Genomic DNA, 16546 nt, shown 5'->3' on the forward strand with positions numbered 1-16546 from the left:
CTATAATCACCGCCTTGCAGTTGTATGCCTTCGCAAACCAGTCAAGTTGCAGTTTACATCCATGTCTGTCTAGACTCATATGTAGCCATGACAGTTGAAAATGGTTCAAATATTGATGTTTTTGCAATGTAGCTACATGTTCTGAAACATGGATGCTTCATACAAATATTTAACCCAACACCACAGAAGATCTATACAATCCGCAGTTTCAAGGTGGACACCAAAGATGAGTGTCACCAATTCAGTATCCCAAATGTCTCCGCTTCTGTTCCCGAGATATGGTGTTGAATTATGACCAGTAAAGTGCTTTTGCAGAACACAATGAAGCTGATCTGTAACTTTTTGGTTATAAAATTTCACTTCACATTTTTTTTTTTCATATAGACATTTGTGTGAAATTTTGTCATAATTAGTTTATGAGTTCTTCATATATGGTTAAAAATATGTTTTGTGAGGTCAGAGTGACCTTTGACCTTTGAACACCAAAATCTAATCAGTTCATCCTTGAGTCAAACAGGGTAAGAGATTATGTGTCAAGATAGTGCTGTCCGAAACAAAACCCACGCATAGCATGTCATTAAAAAAGGTGTGAGTGCTTTTTTATGAAGTGCTGTCGCAAAGTACTCGCCAATGCCCTGCCACTGTTTTTCTGCTGAAGAAAAACGCTAAGTGGAAACACACTCTTGGAGGAAATTCCCTCAACGTGCTTTCAAGATATCCTGTGCACGAGAATGGGATGGGCGGATGGACAGATGTGCTGACAACTAAATACATAATGCCTCCAGCCACAACTGTGATCAGGCATAAAAATGGTCAAAGTTGAAGTCAGAAAAATACCCTGAGTTTGAGTCCTGAGTATGGCTCAAAGCAAATATACACGATCCCATGTCTCCCATAATGCACCTCTAAAGTGCCCCGCATTAAATCCTCACTGCCTTCTAAATGTACACTTTCTTCAAACCACACACCTCCAATGTATAACAACCATTCTGTTAAACATTTAAGTCTCAAGCCAACCCTGATGACATTATCAAGGTTGTTTTTCAGACTTTTGAGCTATCCTTTCAGAGCCTCAAAACAGATTTCACAACTGTTTTCACATGATGAGCAGTACTGCTGGTGCAACTGAGCTCCATGTGTAAGATTGGTGAAATGCCCCTTTAACAGCAACGAAATAAATTCTGATGAACTCATATCAACAAGAAGGTGTCCTTTCACAAAGACTTGCTCCTTTCTTGTGTCTGAGTACAAAGAGCTAAAATTTATTCATGTTCTTTCTCAAAAACTCAAATTATTATTTTGGATTATATTTCTCCAGAATAAACAACTTGAGGTAAAATATCTTGTTCTAGCAGCTGTATACTGATGAACTGTGGGCACTAAGAGCCTGAATATTCAGAAACAAATGTGTGTATGTGTACATAATATTGTTGCAACAGTTGGTCTCTGTTACTTGTGCATTGGGTTTTCCAGTTCTTTTCTGATGACTGTAACACTAGAGGAGCGGTATAAGATTCTCAATTTTATTTTATTTACTTAATTTCTTTCTGAAGCCAAAGGGTTAAAGCTACAGGGCACAAGAGGTAGGTGTGTACTGGCATTGGGTCTATATTTGTGTTGCTAATTTGCCGTAATTGAAGGTTTTTGGTTTCTATATTATAAACATCCAAGACAGAGATGTGGGCACACCTTGCCTCTGCTTTATAAGACTGAATACAGGTATGTTATCATGGGGTGTATAAAGGAGTCCCTTTTTTTTATCCCTGTGTCCCCACCCGACTGAATGGGATTCATCTTCTTCTAACCGCTTCATCCTCTTGAGGGTCGCGGGGGGGCTGGGGCCTATCCCAGCTACATCGGGCGAGAGGCGGGGTACACCCTGGACAGGTCGCCAGACTATCGCAGGGCTGACACATAGAGACAGACAACCATTCACGCTCACATTCACACCTACGGACAATTTAGAGTTATCAATTAACCTAGTCCCCAATCTGCATGTCTTTGGACTGTGGGAGGAAGCCGGAGTGCCCAGAGAGAACCCACGCTGACACGGGGAGAACATGCAAACTCCGCACAGAAGGGCTCCCACGCCCGGGATCGAACCAGCAACCCTCTTGCTGTGAGGCGAGAGTGCTAACCACCACACCACCGTGCCGCCCCTGAATGGGATAATACAAAAAAATTAATACCTTTTTTTATGTGTTAAAAGTAAAAGAAATGTAATGTAAAAGATTTTTTTTAAAGCCTTAAAGTCAGAATCTCTTTAAGGAGTGTTAGCACAGCTTCCAGCTGTGACACACTTAGAAAACCTTTGTTTCATCATTTCAGATTGAATACACAGTAGACAGCCTGCCCCACTTCTGCTCATTTCTTAATGCCATTTCAGTGTGAAGCAGTCCACCCTCCATCTTCATGTGGGAGGACAGGAGTCTTTCCCGGCAGATGAAGCAGAACACACTCAGAATGTGAAAAGGCCCTCAGAAAAAAAAGATCTTTTCACTAGATTCAATAAATGTTCGTTTGAAGAATCTGTATCACTGTGTGTTGAGTGGCCATTTCATAAAACCAACTGCGCTATCAGATTGAAGGATAAAACTTACCAAACACTCGAGAAGCCTGGCTGGACGAGATATGATGATAAAGAGCTTTTTGACCAGCTCGATGACGAAGGTGAGCTCTGAACTCTCTGAGCGCTCATAGGCCTGACAGCAAGGGAGCAAGAAGGCAGATAGTGAGACAGGTAGGGTGAGTTAGAGATGTGTCTGCGCTGACGTTAGTTTACATTTCTCTCCACCTCCACACAACTCACGTCATTCATCAGCTTCTCCAGGTTCTCCTGCAGCTCACAGAAGTAGACACTGGTAATGAGACCCTCACGTGATTTGGTCAGGCAGTCCCTGGACAGCTCAGCTATCTGGTGGTGGATGAAGCTGAGGACCCCGTCGGCCAGTGGCAGAACACTCTCTGGGGAGTAGTTGTGGATGAACTCCGCCAGCCTCTCCTCCATCTGAGCTGTGGCCTAAATGAATACAAGATGGTGGTTTAAAGTCAGTTGCTAGTCCAATATTCACTCTCTTCAGCTCTGTCTTTGGTCTCTATCAACTCCTGAGGGCAATATCTGGCTCAAATCTGGCAGCTAAATGCTCCACTATGTCCACCGGCAAGTCGCTAACTCTGTCTGTCTGCCATTTTGTGCTGAGCAGGTAGCGTTCACTGGACTTTCAGAGCTTTTTCTCTGACAACAGTTGCCTGCTGTGGCTGAAAAACGAAGCTTGGAGAGGAGTGAGAATGAACAAGTACAGTTAAACTATGATCTGAAACTCTCCATAAAGCTCTGTAAAGTGGAGGGGAGCTGCAGATTCAGGTGGCAATTCTCTGTGGGTTCATCACTACAACTTACTTCTTTCACATTGTGATTTTATTCATTGTAATTATAAAAATATCAGTTACTGCTGCTTTAAATGTCACATTTGACAAGGAATATATAATGGGAAAAGGTGACAGGTACATAGTCAAATTGTCTTTGGGAAGAACATCAGACAGTCTAAATGATGCCGAGTTTCACTTGTGTAACTAATGTTGAAAAACAATGACGTGATTAGAATTCAGGCTCCATTAAGCATCCATTAAATATCTATTTCAGGTATGCAACTGCTTATTATTCTCATTATAATGGAGTTGAGGATGCGGCAATATTCAATCTTTATTCACAGTCCTAGGAAGTGTGCAGCTGTATTTGGGAAGGGTAGCTTTGACTCAGGAGGTAGAGCAGTTGTCTTCCAATAGGAAGGTTCATGGGTCAATTTTTGGGCAAGATAGTGAACGTATGAATATGATGAGCACGTGGCACTTTGCATGATAGGCTCAGCCACCAGTGTATGAATGTGTGTGTGAATGGGTGAATGGTGCCTGTGTTGCAAAGCTTTAAGTTGTCAGGAGTACTAGAAACGCTCTACATAAATGCAGTCTACTTCCATTTAGCTTGTTAGCACTGCTTCGCAATGCGTTACTGTAAATGAGAACAGGATGATGTGTGTGTGTGTGTGAGTACAAGCAAGTGTTTGAGGAAACCTGCTTACAGAGTGACACACATTTCCTGATATACTTTTCCCTGTCTATAGAAATCATTGTTTCTCTCAGGCATTGAGTTGTATCCGCGTCTCTGTACATAATGCACTTAGACAGCTTCAAGAGGTTATCTTACAGTTTGATTACATATGTGCCTCGGGCAAGATACGTGATCTAATTGATTTTATGTTCATGATAACTGACTCATAGGTCAGGTCCAGCATCTCAGATGTGGGTGACCCCCGGGAGTTTTCACACACTGCAGTGTCAACAGCTTACCAAGAACAGTGAAATGACATCTCAGCCCTTTGACTGTGAGCTGTCTTTATGTTGGAGGTAAGAGGAGAATGGTAAGCCTCTTTCAGAGTAACAAGGGCACAGAAATACAGAGATAACAGCTTAGAGCAGCAGGAGGGGGAATCAGTGTGAAAGACAGGAAATACTTAGAGAGAGAGGAGTGTGACATGCCAGGGTCGGGAGTCAAACTGTCCACATTGTAGTTAAATAGTATGGGCCCTAAAAATTAGGCTACTAAAGCTACTTATACTCAGACTAATGTAGTGCTGTGACTTGAAGAGTGTCCGCATGCTGCCTGGTTCATTACTGCAGCTCAGTCTTACTAACATCAATCTATTCCTTGTTGAAAGGAAAGACTTTTATGAATGATCACCTGTTGGTCTCAGACCATACACTCTAAACGCTTCTCCCCAAAGGGCTGACGTTAGACCTAGAATCACTGCTTCTGAGGAACCCTTCTTTAAATAAATAGTTCTCCAAGGGTTCTTTGTAGGACTAAGTGACAATTCATCCACCCATGTTGGTCTGCAGGGACCCCTGTGCAGATGACCACATGTAGCCCATTTTTTGTGAATGCACGGTTTGTAAGCATAGCAAGCGCAAAGACTGCACATGCTCCAATCCCTTGCTCCATACTCCAGTCCAGTCCAAAACACTGCTGTCAAGCCAGCCACAGCTGCCTCTTCGTAGTGACATTAGTTTTAAGTTGGATATTAAACAAACGTTCACTCTGGACCCAGCAGTGTCTTCTTGGTTTCACTTTCACACAATGTCTGCAGTAGGAGGACAGTAATCTCACCTCCCAGCCCTCCCATACACTGCAGGGGGCTGAGGCAGACCGCCAATTGTACTATGAAAAGAGCCGAATGTGCGTCCGCAGCTGTTCAATGTGGAAATTATGTCTGAGCCTCAAGGGGTCCATTAAAAGCCCTTTTCATCCACAGAACCCTTTTTGGAAGACAGAGTTCTTCAAGAATTGTTGAAAGCATAGGTGCTAAAAGATCCTCATCCTAATATGTTTAGCCATGTTTTAAACTGTATTTTTAAATGTAGATGTTTCTATAATCAATTTGAACACTTCTCCTACCATAGCTGACATCTTTACCATAATAATAATAATAATAATTTAATGCCATATGCTGCCACTTGGACGCCACCTGGTTTTAAACATGACCCAAGTTTCTGTTCCAAACCGTACTGCACCACTGAAATAGTTGAGGCCGTAGTAGTTGTGATTTCATGAAATCACCCCCTAAAATTGTGATTGTGAACCATAATTGTTGTGGTCTGCGCTTGAGCACATCAGCATTAATGTGAGTGGCTGTGGAAAAAAAAAAAATGACTGTATTTTTTAAATCAAATTGAATGTAGCTAAAAAGGTGGCAACTGACTGCACGCATATTGTTTGAGTGTGTATTTGATGTGTGTTCGTGGATGTTCAGTTTACACTTGTGTATTTGTTTGCATGAGGCTGACCTTGGGGAAGCGCTCCTTATAGACATGGTTCATCATCACTATTTCATTGTCATAGCAGGATGGAGAGCGCCCTGGGCTGAAGAGAGACAAACAAAAAGAGCAGGAGTGTAATATACAGCGACGACTGAGAAAATCAAAGAGCAGAGAGCGAGGGGAGGCAGCCCCTGAGATGCATTTCTGTAGTTTTCACTTGGATGAAGAAATAATTCTCTTCTTCCCCTCGTGTCCATCCTGTCTGTATATTATGCTAATCAGAAATTCAGGACACTCTGTTTAGTTTCTCTAATGGATCTGGTGTCCCGCACGTCACACCAAACACGGCAGAGATGTCAGGGAAGCATAAATATGTTCACAGTCACATTTACACTTTCCTACGCACACATACACAGATAAAAGGCAAAATCAAAATCAACATGTGGCAGAATAAAATCCCAAAATGTAATACTGTTATCTCATAGCAACTCATACAGTGCTGAATTAGACATTCACAAAAGAAAAACATATTATGAAAAGGTGTCTTGTGGGCAAACACAATGTAGCTTCACAGAGAGATGCGATATGAATAGAAATAATGAAAGATGTCAAGGTGCACAATAAAGGCTTTCTGTATAGTGAAGCCACAAGATAGGATAATATCTAGGGCAGCGGCTGCTGAGGAGCTTAATATGAAAACTGAATACTGATAAGTAGTGACATACTGTATGTAGTTAGGGCATGTTGCATCCAGAGAGGAGGCTATAATAGGTGTAGTTGGAGGGAGTGTACACCAGAGACTAATAGAGAAACTGTTGCACTCTGGAGAGGCAAAGCACTGGAGGGTGGAGTGATACTGATAATAAGTGATACTGATAATAATATTTCCGTGGATCCCCATGTTAAAATGCCTAACTTTACAGCACAAATAAACATGTTTACAGCCTGGTACAAAAAAAACAAAAAAAAACACTCATCCATTGAAGTGTTATTAAGGCGGGGTGCCATCCATTGGCAAGTCACTACCACAGCAACAACATTGGTTAGGTAACTTAATCATGGTGCAACCCCAGATTGACATGGTGTAGTCATAGCTGCAGCTATTTCAGTGTTTTCAGTTCATTAAAGTTAACTGTAATGCTTTGGTTGCCGAATAAAAAGGCTTGTTTATCACTTGGTTCCGCTAAAAGGCCCTCTAAGAGTTGAACATTTTGTTTTAACGGATTCAGGCCTGATTTCTGCTAGTGAAAATTAGCATTAGCATTATCACAGTCAACCATAGCTGTTAATGCTCCGTGCTAACCACGCTAGCTGCTAGCATTAGGTTTGTCTTGACCGAATCACTTTTGGCTAAGGCCTAAACCAATAATGTATTTATTATTGCCAAGTACTTTCCAACCCCATCTATGCCACTCAGTCACAAGCCAATTCATTCTTACTGAAGACGTAAACCCAAATAAATACTTCACAGTTTTTAAAAATGGGTCAGTAATTTCCTAAAACAGCTGGGCACTATGGATTTCAGCATACATTACAATACCTGTTGTTGGTACAATCAATTCATGATTGATGGGGTCTTTTCATTGGATTTGTTGACAAAAATATTGACTATCATCAGACTTATTCAGACTAACATAACTAACATAGTTAACAGTTACTATTGGCTCCAAATTGATTTTTATCAACATAAAAACACTGTTTACACATAAGTAATAATCAAATATAATATACTGCATACTTGTACATTTTGCTACTAGTATTTATATAGTTTTGCTTTCTAGTAGAATGTTGAATACAATGCTTTTACTTGTAATGGAGTATTTCATAATGTGGTATTAGTCCGTAGTGAGTGAAAATTAGCAGTAGCATTATCAGAGTAAAGGATCTGTACACTTCTTCCACTACTTAAGCCTTACATATGATACTGCTAAATATTGTCTTCAACGGAAAAGAGAGCTGAGAGACTGAGTCACTCCTCCCATTAAATGGCAGCTCTACAAATTGAAGCTTTTTAACAGACCTGACAAATGCATAATCCTACATACACCACAGTGAGTGAATTATACAACAGAATGCAACAAAAAGGCCTGTGCTTTAAATAAGAGACTGAGAGCTCTCTGCATCTCTTTATGACAGAATGAAATTGTTCCTGCACACTAATTAAGGTTTTCCTTTTATAATTTTAAAGGGTGGCTTAATATTCTTTTATAAAATCTTAACATGATTCGTTTCGATTAATTCTGCTTATTTTTCTTCACCAGATAATCTCCACTAATCAGCTATTTACAAATAAGGAATGAACGATGAATCATGAAAATTTTGTATCTGGAGTAAAATGTCACACAATTATGTTTTTGCTGAGTCAGAAACTGAGTGCTACTTGCTGTTAGAAGAAACCAGCACCTTAGTCCTTATAAGGCTTCTGCTCTCAGGGACGAATTGTACAAAACCAAAATCTAAGTTGACTGAACACCTAATGGCTGGACTTCATTTGCTTAAACTGTATCTTGGCCATGACCTGCCACGCTCTCACCTGAGGCTTCGAGAGCGAGGGCGGACGTGCGGCGAGCGTCGGCCCCCGTCATCGTCCGTGATGCTCTCTGTGCTGCCAAAGTGCTTGGACAGGAAGTGCAACTCGTCCATGGTTGGCTGGAAGGGCAGCTGGTGCAGGCGCTCCTGGGATGAGCTGGATGACTGCAGAGAGACATGAAGAAGAGACAAGGTTAAACTAGGAGCTGCTCTTTGTTAGATTTCTTTGAAAAGCTTCTGCTGCAATATCAGTAGTTTAAAATAGATATCCAGTGATGGAGGGAAGATACTGAACAACAAATGGCAAGAGCACCTTCAACGATGTGGTGACAATTAGAGAAGAGGAGAGAAAGAAGAAAGCACAAGTCGTACTATGATATGAGTGGGTGGAATGAACTAAAACAAAGAAGCAACTAACTTAAAAGAACAAGGAAGAAAAAGAGAGAGGTGGAGAAACAAGAAAAATATCCAGAAGGAGTTAGTGTAGGAGGAAACAAAACAGAATAATGTGGACTGAACACCAGAGCAAAAAGACTGCAGGGAATGAAAGAGTCCCTCCACCTAAAAGTTGACTGCTGCCTTAAGCGTTTGCTGCCTCAGGGGGTTAATGGCAGCGCTATTCGGTTTTAAACAAAAGACTTTTCTTCAGTGCAAGAGGGAAAAAACCAGCCTGGATCAATGGGAGGCTTAATGAACACATCTCCCAATGGGACACCATGACTGGCTTTGGCCACACAACGATTTCTCCTATAAAAATCCATTAGAAGCTCCATTCAGGTCTCAGCCACTTGCAAGCTGCAGAAAAAGCAGTGAAATTACGATGTTGTGAATGCAGCAAGTCCAGTCAACAGAATCAATTAAGAAGCTCCCCAGAGTAACAAAGAGCTTGGAGACTGAGGAAAATGCCACTGGATATGATGGTTATCATAGATAAAAAACTGTCTCATATGTGTCTCCTTTCATGCAGTCACAGGGTGAATCTCAATTCACTTAATTGCATCTAGATTTCTTTCTCTTGCATCTTCGTCCCTGTCACTGAATATGTGATGAGAGATGCAAGGAAAACATGTGAGGAAATAGGATGCGAGGAAACATGTTTTTTAGACAACCATCATCATCTGAAGTCAGTTTTATGAGGATGGTGCCACAGCTGGATCATCTCTGTTGTTGTATATATACGCCTACACAAAAGGCATCAAAAGATCTTTACATAAATGTATTTTTAGTACATGTATATGCACTAATAATACAATAAGGATGTAAAGTCACCATTTCTAGCACTACTAAACTTTTTCTTGTTTCCTCCCACATGACAAAAGATGTGAGAGATCTAGTCACAGTCTGTAAATGGACCTCACATCTGCAGAATGTTACATCTGTTACATGTTACATGTTACATCTGCAGAATGTTACATTCTGCAGATGTAACATTCATTCATTCATTCATCTTCTAACCGCTTCATCCTCTTGAGGGTCGCGGGGGGGCAGGAGCCCATCCCAGCTGACATCGGGCGAGAGGCAGGGTACACCTGACTATCGCAGGGCTGACACATAGAGACAGACAACCATTCACGCTCACATTCACACCTACGGACAATTTAGAGTCACCAATTAACCTAGTCCCCAATCTGCATGTCTTTGGACTGTGGGAGGAAGCCGGAGTGCCTGGAGAGAACCCACGCTGACACGGGGAGAACATGACACTGACACTCCACACAGAAGGGCTCCCACACCCGGGATCAAACCGGCAACCCTCTTGCTGTGAGGCGAGAGTGCTAACCACCACACCACCGTGCCGCCCCAGATGTAACATGTTTTTTAAAAAGCGTATTCAATAATTATTTGCATCTGCATTTCTATTTGCAAATCCATTATTTAACAATAAAGGTTATGATGGGAGTGTCTCATTACTTGTAGAAAAGATTGGATGGAGGTTTTAGCTTCTCCTTGGCACACCGGGATTTTCAGTGTTGCATGTGATCTGATGAAAATGACAGCAATAGAAAATGTGTTTCATGTGGAACAGACAGACTTTCCAGAAAAAAGAGGGAAAGAGAGATCATAAAAGAAACGTCTGTCTGATGAATGATGGAAGTTGCTCCTTTGTTTATCAGACCTACAGTTCACACAGGTCAGCTGACTCGTGCAGGGCCCATTCAAAACATGCCTGCTCAAAACGAGCTAATTGCTTGGCCTCCATTATTGCTAAAGGGACAAACTCTGGGGCTCGAAAATTAAGCCAGTGTGGAAGTGCCAAAAACTACAGTTCCTTTAAGGCCACTTGAGGCTGGCTCCAAATCCAAGTCGATTCCCACAGAGAGAATGTTTACAGCAGAAATAAACATGCTCACAGCCTGGTTAAAAAAAAAAAGTTTTTGTTCTGTCTTGCTAATTTACCTCACCATGACAACTGTACTGGGGTCGGATTTTTATATAATTCACCTGTTTTCATTTTATTAACACTTAACAATACACATATTTAAGAGTGTGGTTGCTTTGAGTCACAGGCTGTCTGCGAGGCATCACCACAGTGTATGAGTCAAATCCACCCCTTGCTCTTCAACAGCCCCACCCTCTCATCCAAATGTGATCACTTCTGCCTCCAAAAATCCAAGATGGCAACAGTCAAAATGTCAGACTTGAAGCTTCAAAATGAGCGTTCACAAACCAATGGGTGATGTGGCTATGTAAATTATTTTTACTATTGTATTATTGTTTGAAGGTTTTTGAGAATGGCTCATCCAAACACCCTCGTACTCAACACTGCACTTCCTCGTGTCCTGAGCAAGCTTTTGTTCTCATGCAGTGTTTGTACATATGCCTATGAAAATTATTACACCAGAATTGGTATACAGCCCACGTAATCACAAACCAGTGTATAACCCGCGCAATCGGGAGGGCTGCAATCATGTGACCAATGCACTGATGGAAGTGAAGAAAGAAGTCGTCAGCATAAAGAGACTGGTTGGGGTGTCAATGGGTCACAAAACACAGGATTTTCCTGTAGTAGACTAGTGTTTGGAACCGTGTGAAACCAAGTAAACTTTGATATTTCAAGGGGTGTCTGAAAAATACCATATAAACTGCAGTATGTGCACTTTTGTAAGTTATTATATGAACTGTTATATGATGATTTGTTGTCCGTTTTAGTTGGATGATGAATTTAGTTTATTTAATAACCTAAATTCATCATGAAATATTGTGGTTTTGTGGTGAAGCGTTGTCAGAACAGCCTGATCAGCTGCAGCATCCAACACCACAGATTTCCAACAAAGGGAAATTAGAATTGAGTTGTGCCAACAGTTGACAGGCTTTTTCCACCCCTAAGGTTTAATCCTTTGTACTTTATCTATCTTCTATCCTGTGTGGCCTCCACTTTTAACTGTTCACTATTCTGCAGCTTTCCTGCATAAATTTGGTTCTTATCTACTTCTTCATACATGAAACTCCCACACACACACACACACACACACACACACCTCCTCCTTTCATCTGCTCTGTTCAGTATGCAAGGGTCCTGCTGTAACTAATCAAGCGAGTAATGGCCCATGTAAGAACTAGCAGAGCACTGAAACCTGACGGGGTGGAGGGAGGCAGAGGAGTGATGGATGTGATAGAGGTGGAGAGGAGCATGGAGACTGAGAAACCATCTTCAAACTCATCTACTGGTAAAAAGAGATCAATGAGTCTCCTGCAGTGTACTGTATATCTCTCTACATGTGCTGCTGTGAAGAGGAAGTCAACGAGAGAAATGATGTGTGAAAAGCAGCAAAGACACAGAGGAAGTGATTGTGTTTGAGATGGCACAGAAGTGTACAGGGGGTGGATTATGAGTCAACACCTTGCCTCCACCTGAGCGTCATACACATTAAGGTCCATTTCTCAAATGGACTATTTGCCAAATGGGCCTCGGCAGGGTTCATTTCTCTGAGTAGTCTCTCATGCTCCACTCAGACAGAAGTGAACATTGTTGTTGTCCCTATATTTGCTTCAAAACAAGTTTCACTTCCACCTACACTCTATTTTATTTGTCTCTGTTGCCCCTCTTAACCATCCATCTCAGCTTCTCTGGAGATAAAGTGATGGATGGAGAAATAGTTACTGGAACAGGGAAGACTTACAGATTGGTTACATTTCATTTCCATTATCCCTGTTCCACTTTTTTCAGGAAGGCCAAGTCATCAGCTGCAGAAAAATCAGGTCGATCATATCTTAGCAACTAATGAGTTATTTTTAGTTCTGGTTTACATGTGATGCATGTTTTTTTATGCTCGAATGCTTTTAAATAATCGGCTGAGACTCACAGCAGCGAGTACAAAGTCAGAGAGCACAGGGGCGTGTATGTGTTTGTGTATGCATGGCATTTAGCTGCAAGTGTGGCGTGTAATCATTTCAAAGCAGAGCCAGACCAAAGTAGAACATGTAACTTTTAGAACATGAATTTACAAGCAGATTTTATGCATGAAAAATATATGCAAATAGGTTCTTTCAGTGAGATACATATTCATGAAAGGGATACAAAAACCCACCTCATCAATTTAGCAATGGAGTTTTGGGTGTTGATTTTTCAAGAGAAGAAAAAGCAGACCCATACTTAAGTGTTTCTTTTCTCCTGTTTCTCTGGTAAAACTGGAAATGAAAGGAAGTGTTTGATCCTTATGAGGTTTTACTCGTCACGCCATGGAGAGGGGAAACACGAAAGAGGCTCTGTGTGAAAACTGTGCAACAGTCACCAGAGGCCTCGTTTTTTCACTTCAGGGGACTTTTCAGGAGACTGCTGCAACACTTTGGTGTCCTGTTTGACAGCCACAAGTTTTGTGTTACAAGGAGACACTTAGTCAGCTCTATCCTACATTTGAGGAAGCATAAGGTGCAGTGGCTGCTGCTGCAATAATACACGATAGATGAAGGAAAAGTTGCTGCTGCTGCAGTCACGTCTGTGGTGTACAGTTATGTTGGTAGAGAACTTAAAGAAAACATACACCTACTCTGATGCAGGCTCTCAAAATGTTACATAACATTGATTTGGCAGATGCTTTTGTGCCAAGCAACTCACTTTCTTTCACATACCAGTTTTTCCCACATAAACAGGTTCTACGTGTATTGGTAGCTGATGTGGAGGAGGGGGAGGCTGAGCAAACTTTTTTTGTGTGTGTCCCTTCGTGATCATTCAGTGTCTCCTCTCTAAGTTTGGAGGTTTTGAATGCAGCTCAGGTGGAACTCGTCATGATTTTTTTCTCAGCAGCAGTTTGTTTAGTTTGAGTTGTGGAGAGGAGAATTAAGAAACAACTCTCAATGTGATGTTTTATCATCACATTCAAGTCTTCCTTTCAATCAGTCTGAGGTTGAATCGATCAGAGCTGATCAAATCAGATCGATGTATTAGAGGAGTAGCTGCTGCAGAAGTGGAGGAAAGCAACCTGTAACACAGCACCGGACCGTGGGGAGAATGCTTTCCATGGGAATTCAGCCAGTTTCATCGACAGTAGGTTTAATTAAGAGAGCTGTTGTTCTAATAAATAAAGGCACAGAAAATCTGTGTGGCAGCGAGTGCTGATATTGTGGCGGTCCACCACAAGTAAATGAATGTGTGGGAAGCGCTGCACACACTTACACTTGGAACAATTTGGGGTTCAATCAATGTCTTGCTCAAGGATACTTCAGCGACAGGAATTGAGCCACAACCTCATAATTAATGGCCAACCTGCTCCACCACCTGAGCTGAAGACGCCTCATGTGGACATATTGATGATCACTGCTCTGAAATATCTGTCATAAAGGCTACAAATATATATTGATAGGTCCATCAAACGTTGACTAGAGAATGTACCTTCAGCGCTGTTACAAATGGTTTGCATACTGGCCGCGACTTAACAGAGCCACATTGATTACAGTTAATCAGTGTTTCAGCAGTCAGTTACAGTCATTTAGTCACAGTGAGTCATTGAGTCATTGTTTTAGTGGCACAGCAATCATAGTCCTCATATAGCCCAGTCACCAGGATCAAATGTTGGCAGTGTACCTTTCTGCCGATGACAAATGTATATCATTTGTACATTTCATATGTATGATGTTGTTCAGATTACACGTATGTGATCTGACTTCCTCATCAGGAAGATGAGGGGATGGTGGATGGTATGACACCTTCATGAGACAGCTGACAAGCAGCAGACAGAAGTAGACCACTGTTGGAGAACAGCAAAAGCAGGTGTGTTTATAGTGACAAAAGAAAACATGATGTTTTCCAAAGCCTAACTCTAAGTGAGTTTTGTGCCTATATAATAATGTGCCTAATATAACCACATGTTAACCACAGCCTTGTCACAACATAAAATTGAAACATGAAGAAACACAAAGTTTCAACATCTCCGCCACATATGAAACGTACAAATGTCACATATCTCTTGTTTGCAGAAACATACATTGCCAACATTTATTCTGGTGACTGGGTTGCCTCACATTGCCTCATATAAAAATTATTACAATAGTGTTCACATAGTGAGGTACACAGAATTTAAATTTGGTTAAACAAAACAATGGTATCGGATTGGAAATCAGTATATGATTGGTAGTTTAGGAAATCTTTGATTACTATTCTTTGTCCTTAGGAGGACAAAATGTGCCACAACACTGAAAAATAAATGAAAAATAGGATTATTGCATAAGAGCTCTGGGTATGTGGCTGTCTACTTCCTCTTAAACTCACCGTTGAACTGGGTGTATTGGTGCCATATCCTGAGGAAGGCAGAGAAGCCAAGGACCATCTACGACCATCAGCCCTGAGGAAAAAATAAGTAAAAGTGGAAAAGGGAGAACATATGTTAGAATCAAGAACTGTTTTCTATCACTTTCCCCTGCTAGAACTCCAATATCTGTTTCTATTTTAGTCCCTCAAGACAACACAGTTATACTAAAGCAATCCCACCACCTTCGCTTCCTTTCTATCCAATTATACTTCCGTTCATTCTATTCCTCTCTCCCCTCAGGCCGTCTACAGCCATGTCTGACACTACGTCTGAGTGAGTGATGAGGGATACACGTTTGGGCAAAATCCTGGCACCTTGCCTCATTCATCTGAGCCCGCTGTCAACCCTCTGTCACACGGACACTTGGTTGGAGCAGCATGGGACAAAGTCAGGGCTGTGGCATGCAGTTCCATTTTGCATGTTTGTGTGTGTGAGTAGGTGTGTTCCCTGAAGAGTTTCACTGTGTGTGTGAGTGAGTGTAAAAATAATCCCATCAGCAATTTCACTCAACTATTTCGCACCACTCTTGTAACGGTATATGTGTGACTTATTGTGTGAATAAAGGAGAGATGCCAACCTGCGAGAGGAGGCGAAGGAAAAGTGGGCAGGTCCGCTTGGTGAGAAGTTGCGCGGGCTGTCCAACGGACTGCTTCCTGTTAAAATATATATGGACAGAACACAAAAAATACATACAATGTGGGTTACTAGGCAGGATAATATATAAAAAGTCATTTCCATTTAATTTATTAAGCCTCACGTTTGAGGAAACATTGAATTCTGTGTATTTTCAATGTGACACCTACAATAACAGTGTATTTTATCCTTAATCCTGTCCTACAGTATGAAACCACGGTATTAATAAATTAAACATTAAGTGAAAGAGCAACACCAGTTGAAAATCTTGCTCTTGCTGATCTCTAGTGTAGTGTAGTGCCAAAACATTTTTATACAACAGTATAACGTCCAGAGTGATTTTTTTTTTCATGGCACCCAGGTTCATTTGCCTCAGTGTGCTGAGGGCTGAAGATGAATCAGCATTTGTTTGACTTAGAGCTCTGTATAAAGTGAGAAATCTTGCCTGTCATTGTCAGTATTTGTCATTGCTGTGCATCTCAATACCTCACATGCCAAGAAGATTATTGCGTTACTATGACAACTGGCTACTGTGAGCTTTGAATACAGTGACTCGGACATTTGTAGCTTGTTGATCTTATGGCACTCTTGACCGTCCTTAAGGCCACTGCATTAGTGATGTCACAGTGTCCTGACCAATGACTACATGTAAAGGTGGGCAGCATGACAACACCCCAAAAGTGAAGCCAAAACAGCACCATAGCCATTATAGTGGCTGGCAGTAGCATGGATCATAAACATGGGCCAAAGAAAAGATCTAAGTACATGCCAAATATTTTCCAAGGAGTGTGACGTCATGTTCGACAGCTGTGTGTCAGGCAGAT

The 16546-nt window shown here is 41.4% G+C and overlaps 1 protein-coding gene across 4 annotated transcripts in view; it reads right to left on the bottom strand.

The window, feature by feature from the left end:
* Positions 1-16546, bottom strand: part of mast1a (microtubule associated serine/threonine kinase 1a) — a 98368-nt gene that overhangs the window by 29910 nt on the left and 51912 nt on the right. For all 4 annotated transcript variants that reach the window (XM_049572588.1, XM_049572587.1, XM_049572586.1 and 1 more), the window contains 6 exons: positions 15667-15742; positions 15050-15122; positions 8348-8508; positions 5842-5917; positions 2810-3019; positions 2601-2702 (listed from right to left, as the gene is read on the bottom strand). In XM_049572588.1, coding sequence (XP_049428545.1) covers positions 2601-2702; positions 2810-3019; positions 5842-5917; positions 8348-8508; positions 15050-15122; positions 15667-15742 — 698 coding nt within the window. The remainder of the gene's footprint in view (positions 1-2600; positions 2703-2809; positions 3020-5841; positions 5918-8347; positions 8509-15049; positions 15123-15666; positions 15743-16546) is intronic.

Source organism: Epinephelus fuscoguttatus, linkage group LG3 (genome assembly GCF_011397635.1).
Source record: "Epinephelus fuscoguttatus linkage group LG3, E.fuscoguttatus.final_Chr_v1".
NCBI lineage: Eukaryota > Metazoa > Chordata > Actinopteri > Perciformes > Serranidae > Epinephelus > Epinephelus fuscoguttatus.